This window comes from Macadamia integrifolia, chromosome 5 (genome assembly GCF_013358625.1).
Source record: "Macadamia integrifolia cultivar HAES 741 chromosome 5, SCU_Mint_v3, whole genome shotgun sequence".
Taxonomy (NCBI): Eukaryota; Viridiplantae; Streptophyta; class Magnoliopsida; order Proteales; family Proteaceae; genus Macadamia; species Macadamia integrifolia.
Genome location: NC_056561.1, coordinates 4,217,538 through 4,225,220, shown reverse-complemented (window position 1 = coordinate 4,225,220; position 7,683 = coordinate 4,217,538). Strand labels below are relative to the sequence as shown.

General features: G+C 37.1%; 1 protein-coding gene across 1 annotated transcript; it reads right to left on the bottom strand.

The window, feature by feature from the left end:
- Positions 1-1,991: 1,991 nt before the first annotated feature.
- Positions 1,992-3,671, bottom strand: LOC122079876 (pectinesterase-like). Its single transcript, XM_042646636.1, has 2 exons — positions 2,795-3,671; positions 1,992-2,680 (listed from the first exon to the last, which is right to left on the bottom strand). Exons 1-2 carry the CDS (start codon positions 3,669-3,671, stop codon positions 1,992-1,994), a joined length of 1,566 nt encoding a protein of 521 aa, XP_042502570.1.
- Between the last annotated feature and the right edge of the window lie 4,012 nt (positions 3,672-7,683).

Below are 7,683 nucleotides of genomic sequence, written 5' to 3'. Positions count from 1 at the left end.
TTTTTTTTTTTTTTTTTGCCTTTTTGTTTGTTTCCTTTTTTTTATCATATCCCTTCCTTCTCTTACTTATTTCTCCCTCCCTCGTTTTGGTTTGACCCCTTCTTTAAGGGTTTGAGGAGGCTACTCTCCCTCGTCTAGTCAATTTGGCCATGTCCGTTGTATATGGGATCGTGGACCTTCATATTGCTAGGGATCATCTGGGAATTAATTTTTTTTCCCCCTTAAGACCAGCAAGAGAATTTATTAATAGCAAAATGAAATAATACAAAGAGACTTAAAGAACAGCCCAAAACAAATAACATAAGGTCAATCTATCCAACTTCAGCATTTATGTCTTCGAATTCTATTCGATGGACCACCCATTTGTTTGGGATCTAGATCCTTTCCATAGAGCCCATGGACCATAGAGTGATCCCATGGCTAGAGGACACTGGCACACGTCTCGAGGTCACCCCAGCTGTGATCACTCTATGGTCCATGAGCTTTATGAAAAGGAATCCTATTTGATCTTGTGGGACCTTCTCCACCAAGTCGGCTTGGAATTTGCTGAGAGACTCAAAGATAAAGGTAGACTGAGCTCCTAAACCCTCTATTTTTTGAATTGAACTTTTCCAACGGCCAAAAATGCATTGGCACGGAGCCCAAGGTGGTCGTACGCAACTCAAGGAGTTTCTAGGCATTTGATACTCGCCAGACACCATGTTGCGCCACAGAGGATCCAAATCCCTATTTTTTAGTGACATTCGGAGGTGGAAACGTGGTAGACCTTTATAGAGCCTCGCATCCTAAGGGCTCCAAATCCCTTAGGAACATTTTTTTTTCTAGCTATTTGGTGGGTTGTTTCCTCTTGGACTCACTCATCTTAGGGCCCGTTTGATAACGTTTCTGTCGTTTCTGTTTCAAGAAACGGCAGAAACATAAATTTCCGTTTCTAGAAACAGAAACGGAATTGAAGATGTTTGATAAGTCATGTTTTTAGAAGTCGATAGTAACTAGTGAAAGAATGGCCACAAGTCTTTTTCAGAAACGGCGAAACAAGTTCAACTTGTTTCTCCTAGGTCGTTTCTTGAACCATAAATAAGTAAAAATTTCTATTTCTATTTCTGAAAATAAGTGAAACGAAACAGTTTTATCAAACGTTTTTTACTCCGTTTTTGCTGTTTCTAGAAACAGAAACAGCAGAAATGCGTTTCTTGAAACGTTATCAAACGGGCCCTTAGTCTTTAGCCTTGCTAGATTTATTTCTGTTTTCTCTCCTATAAGTCTATTGTGAATCTGTGAACCTTGTGCATGGCGGTTGTGTTGGCTGTTAGTATTTGGTTTCTTGGGATTATACTTACATGCATTAATGCCCCTTCTTCTGGCTATATATCTCTTTCCAATAAATTTGATTTACCGATAAAAACAATTGAAAAAAAAAAAAAAAAAAACTACAATACTCCCAATAAGTTTGCATCTATCGTCTTACAAAATATTGAAGCAAGTAATATTTATCATCTAAAATCCATAGATTTTATGGGAAAATACGATTGTTTCGTCCCCGTGGGTTTTTGTTTTATCATCCCCTTTTCTGAATGTTTAGTTAGTTGAATTTGGGATCTCTCTTGAGTTGAGCACTGGCTTGTTATTTGTCTTCTTCTATTTTTCGTTTTAATATATTTTTCTTTCAAAGGAAAAAAAAAAAAGCATAATTTAAGATGCACTACATTTTTTACGTTAAGGTTTCTTCTTAAAATTTTGGATGTCATATTATACATTTATTTATTCAAAACCCTAAAGACCAGAACCCATCATTGATCCAATGCATCTCATATGTGGCCCAGAAAGAACAATTATAAATACTCAAAATGAATAGAAAATAAATAAATAAACAAACAAAGAAATCATCTTTATTGCGTAGCTCTAAAAGACAAACCATATGACAGTTCAGTACACGTAATAGAAATATTGTAAATCAAATAATTTAGAAGTAGCCCATCAAAGGGTTAAGCTTATAGCCCGGAAGTGTATGGAACTCCTGCGGCTCCAATCCAAGAACCACCACCCAAGAAGTTAGCCACCGTGAATTTTTGGGCATCGGCGGTGGTCATGATATGGTAGCCCGCCCACTTCACTCGACCACTTGTGCTGGACCCCAAACCGGTATTCGCGTACTCTCCATAGTAAAGAGTGCTTAGGGCAAAATTGCCACTCCACTCGAGCCATCCGGCAGGATCGATCAAGCTATCAAGAGAAGTCTTCATGACAACAGTCCTTGAGTATTCCTTCCATGGACGACCCAAGTAAGTCTTAAACGAACTCTGCACCGCTTTCAAGTCTGAAGCAGCTGTGATTATGCAATCATGGATAGATATTCCGGTGTTCTCATTCGGATCAGACCGCCCTTGAGCCGTCACAGTGTTCTCTTGGTTGCTCATGGGTTTTCTCACATAGATGTTGCAGTTCTGGAACACAACGGCTGCATCTCCAAAAATGAAGTCTACGGTGCCATAGATGTCGCAGTTGCGGTAGAATTGGCGTTGAGAGTAGACATATAAGGTGTCTTGGTATCCTTCAAAGCTGCACTGATAAAAAACTGATAGGTCTGAGCCTGAACGGAATGCAACTGCTTGGGACTTCTGGGGTCCAGCCGTGTTTTGGAAGGTGATGGCCTTAGCGATGAAGCCGTCGCCAACCGCAGCTGAGGAAAGGTAAATAGCACATGTAAGTCATAGGAGGAATAGAGCTTAACACATCAGCTTCACCACTAGCAAATAGAAAACGATTACATGAAGTTTCTAGAAAGAAAGCTTACCAACGGTGGCCGAACTGAAAGTTGTGGAGCCATCTTGGACGTTCTTACTGCCAGTAACGATGGTAGCATCAATCCCATCTCCTATTAGCATTATATTTGACTGGGTAATCTGAATGTTCTCTGGATAAGTACCCTTCTTTACATATATAACAAATCTTGAAGTCCCACTCCTTAGGTTTGATGAAGCAGTTAGAGCTTCAGAGATGGTCTTGTAATTACCAGACCCATCAGCAGCTACCACTATATTAGCTTGTGAAGCTGCTGTTGTTGACTGGAGAAGCTTTCTATCAGCAGCAGAGACCCACGAAGGGAACCCATCAGAAAGCAAGCGTCTGGCACCTCCTGGTTTACTATACTGTACTGAAGCTGCTTGTTTGTTTACAGCTAGAGAGTTGCTAAGCAACTTAGAGAAGTCACTCAGCATGGAAGGTAAGGAAGACAAAAATGAAGCTTTGTTGAGCTCCATAAACCCATTTTGGCATGTCTGGTGATTGGCAACTGCTGCACTAAGCCATGTTTGGGTATCTTCCCAACTGTTAGACAGCAATACACGACTAAGCTTGCTAACCGTGTCATTGTAAAGCTCTGCACAATCGGCATGGGCTGCCTTGGCCGGTTCATCGAAAGAGCTCAAATCCATAGCTGAAATGTGATTATGGGCTAGTTGAGCTTGGTTCATGGTAACTGAGAGGGCTATATCACGGAAACCTTTAGAGGTGGCTTGAGTATTAGAGCTAACGAAGGAATTACATATTTGAGGGTATGGTGTTTGGCTACAAGATGATATGGTACTGTCACTACCATTAGCCACCCAAGAAACAAATGCAAGAAGAGAGAGACTTACAAGTAAAACTCTAGGAAAAAGCTTATGATCCATGGTGACCTAGAAAAATTTAAACAAGTCTATTGGATTATGCTTCCTAGTTACTCCAAATGGGGATGATGATTCAAGAATTGAAGTTTTGAACCCTTTATATAGGGGGCTTCATAGGTGAATAAGTGATACCTAGAAAAGATGTACGTTGTTGGTCCATGCATGCATATCATTTGTGGTATACGTGAACAAAGAATATTGGTTTTGTTTGTCGTTTTTGACTTGTGAGTTTCAACTATAGTCTATTTGTTGAAGGCGGCTTTTACAATATTTGACTTACCTCTTTAGACAAAATTTTCTATTTTGTACAGAGAGAATCAACAAAAGGATCCCACGTCACCACGTGCGTTAAATGATGACAGATGTGTATTGGAGATCGTAGAACTGGTTTGACTAGTGTGGTCAGCAGATTGTTTTGAGAGAGAGAGAGAGAGAGAGAGATAGAGAGAGAATACAAGGTTTTTTAAGTACTTACGAAATGGGTTTTGAAGCCAATGGTTAGTAAAGTATTCCTCGAGTTGGTGAACGACAAATCCAACAGTTATGTGGTTGGTGACATAATTTTTCAATTTCCTATTACCTCGTGGTGTAGCAACCTCAAGAGAGAGAAATATATATATATATATATAAATTAATTAATCAATACTTAAAAGCTGACATTGTTTCAAGGAGACTTACGTAGTAACTCACCGCCACAATCTCCGCTTAAATCGTAAATGCATAGATAGGGAATCAAACCTTCTAGACCATTCAAATGCGTGGATAGTCATTAAAAGGGTGGAGGTCCTTTTGATCATTGTATTACTTGCTTAACTCATTTGTCTAGGTTGTCTCGAGTAGGGGTGTTAATTTCAGGCTTGGCCGAGTCCGATCATATAAAGTTAGAATCGATTTGATGTAATTAATAAATGTATCAGGTTCAAGTCTTTATAGTATCAGTCATTACCTATCTTAGTGTCATACATGTCTGTCACTCAATTAGGATCTATTGATTACAACTTACAGGATCTACTGATTACGATCCTAACCCATTTAACTCGACTAAGTTGGACTAGTTGACACCTTTGTTAAATATACTCTTAACTTCCACGACCATAAAGTTTAAAATAAAGGTTTTTAAAGCAATTTAATTCCCTTAACTTAATAGGAATATTAGAACATTCTAAGGACTTATTAAGGCTCATTTTATTGGTATTCTCCTACTTTAGAGACTAAATTTAGACATGGCTCGTTTAAAATATGTTTAGAGTAAAACAGCCTAGTAGCCTATGTATGGCCCGTTTAGCCCAATTATAGATATTCCGATTATAACCAAAGTCCAATTGATCAATAATTAATAGGACCGTACATGCCCAACATAAGCTTAATTAATTAAACAGACGATCACAGTGAGAAGGGTAAATTTGAAAGCCTGACCAATTGACACCCCTAATCTTGAGTAAACCGAGGTGTTCAGCTAGTATGGGCAATCTCCAGATGAATCCAAACAAGTTGAGTTTTTCATCTTTGGTAAAAAAAGCAACCGACTTATTGATGGAAAAAGCAACCGCCCAAAGATGGAATGTTTATCCAAACATTTGTAGCAAAAATAATGAATCCTAATTTTCTAACTTCCATTTCCAACAAGTTATTGGAAACTTAAAAGAGCAGTACATGGTAATCTTGCAAAACGTTGACAAGGTAGGAAAATCGATCAGTCTAAGCAGTTTGGTTGAACGGAAAAACTGAAATAAAATATTTTTTTAAGTGAACCATTAGATTGGTTGGTTTGAGTTGCTGATCATCTTGTCTTCCTCCATGAAATGTTCCACGAATATATAGAAAGTCCAATTGCTGTGTCAATGGCGTAATTAGAAGGTGATGTGCAACGGCTTTTGTACGTAGTTGGCAACCCATTTGGAAATTTACTTATGACCATTCCAGGAACAACTGTCAACTTTTTTAGCTTTTGACCCAAGAACATATACTGTCTAAACCAGAAACCTATTTTTGTAGTATTACAAATTTGATCTTGTTTCATTGTAATAAGGTGGCAATGGATCATACCTATTGGGTATTGTTCATATAAAATGATGCGAAGTGTACTTTATGTTGAAAACACAGGTTCCTTCTAGTAAAGTAAAATTTAAAGGATTTATTTATTTATTTTTATTTTTTTTTGGGAGTTACAAAGTAAGAAATTTTATGATGACGAAGGTAACACCTTCAAGTAAGAGGCTCAATATGATTAGAAAATTTCGCATTGTAAGCGGTGGAGAGAAGAGCAAGTATAGGGAGGGTAATTTTCTATCTAAAATACAAATTCAAAATTGAAATGGTGTAGACTCTATGGATCAAGTGTTTAAGTAGTTGCGAAAATTCTGGAAAAGAAAGACTCCATATCAAAAGACATTCGATATGGGATATTATCACAAGGAAAAATGGAAATTTGAATCTAATTCAGGATCCAATATATTTTTGGTAGGTCCCCCCCCCCCCTCTATTAGTAGTGTGACAAACATTACATGCGTCTATCTCCCTCCAACCTGAGATCAAGGGCAGAGATGACTTTTCACATGGGCACAAGAGAGATAGACACATTGGAACCCTAGCGTAGGCCACGCTCTCAGATAGAAAATTTTTTCCAATTTTTTTATTTGGGAGAGGGTAGGAGAAATATTGACAAAAATTCTATAACCTACGTCAAAGGAACATGTTACAGTTGGCGAAACTTCGCAGTAAAATTTGAGTGACATTTATGTGTTACTTTTTAATTTCATGGAGGTCACTAAGGATTCCATCAAGGCCATTGTAGTGGATCAATGAGATATCAAGGACAACAAGAGGTTGTTGTCGTGGCTCATTTAGATATATAGGGCAAGGTTGATGAGTGGACTGAAGATTTCTCGTTTACTCAGGATTATATACTCAAGAAAAAAAGGACACAAAAAAAAGAAACATTTTGATGAGAATCTATAGCAAAAAAAAAAAAAAAAAGCAAGTTTTTCCATATCTTGTGTATCATATCTTCCCCCCTTTCTTTTTTATTTTATTTTTATTTTTTTATAAATAAAAAATATATTAAAGAAAAAAGGAAAGAGGGGTCAAAACAACTATCAAGGAGGATAGACAAAAATCAGCGTGGTAATTACAAGCAAACAAAAGATGGAATGGTAAAAAGATGAGGGAGGGTGGAAAAAAAATATATAAAAGGAGATGCAACAAAACTAGGGGAAAAACAAGTGGGAGATTCCAAACTAAGGTAAGATACCTATTTCTGATAGAATATGGATATACAGTATCTTTGTGTAGAATTTTATTTCTAACTTCAAAAGTGATGTCATTCCAAATTTACCCAATAGAACATGAGGTTGAAGACCATCTCCTTTTGTTTTTGTTTTTTTTTTTCTTTCTCATTAGACGTGGTGGGTTGCTCCACTAAAAGTCAATTTACCAAAAATATCACCAAAAAATTATCGTCAAATGCTTTTGAGATCCATCTCCATTCTTCGTCAAATGAAATGATAGCTCTAAGAATAAGTCAACATTTTTAAAAAATAACATTGTAGGTTATGCTTAAGGATCATCAATGGATCAGTTAAAAGCCATAAGACCAAAACCCCTCATTGTCACATTTTAATTAAATTAGTAAATAGACTTTTGACGCAATGCATGTCCTATGTGGGCTCAGAAATTGCTCTTGTTTGCTAATAAGTCATAAATCACACAAATCAAACTTAGAGGTTACTTTAAACAAGAGAAATCAAATAGAAATTTATGTGGGAAAAGTGACACTGCCCTGTCCGCTCTCTCTACTCTAAATATTGTTAGGCGTGAAATTACTCAGTTTGTAATGGCAGTTAGGACTTTTTAGAGCTAGTTGTGTCTGGGTGTGGGGAAGGCGAGCAATGTTCCTTCTCCCAAAATTTAATATATTATTGTTACAAAAATAATTTCATATATTTAAGCCAATATATATAGCACAATTATACGTGTTACGTACATACTCAATATGAGGAGGGGAAATAAAAACAAA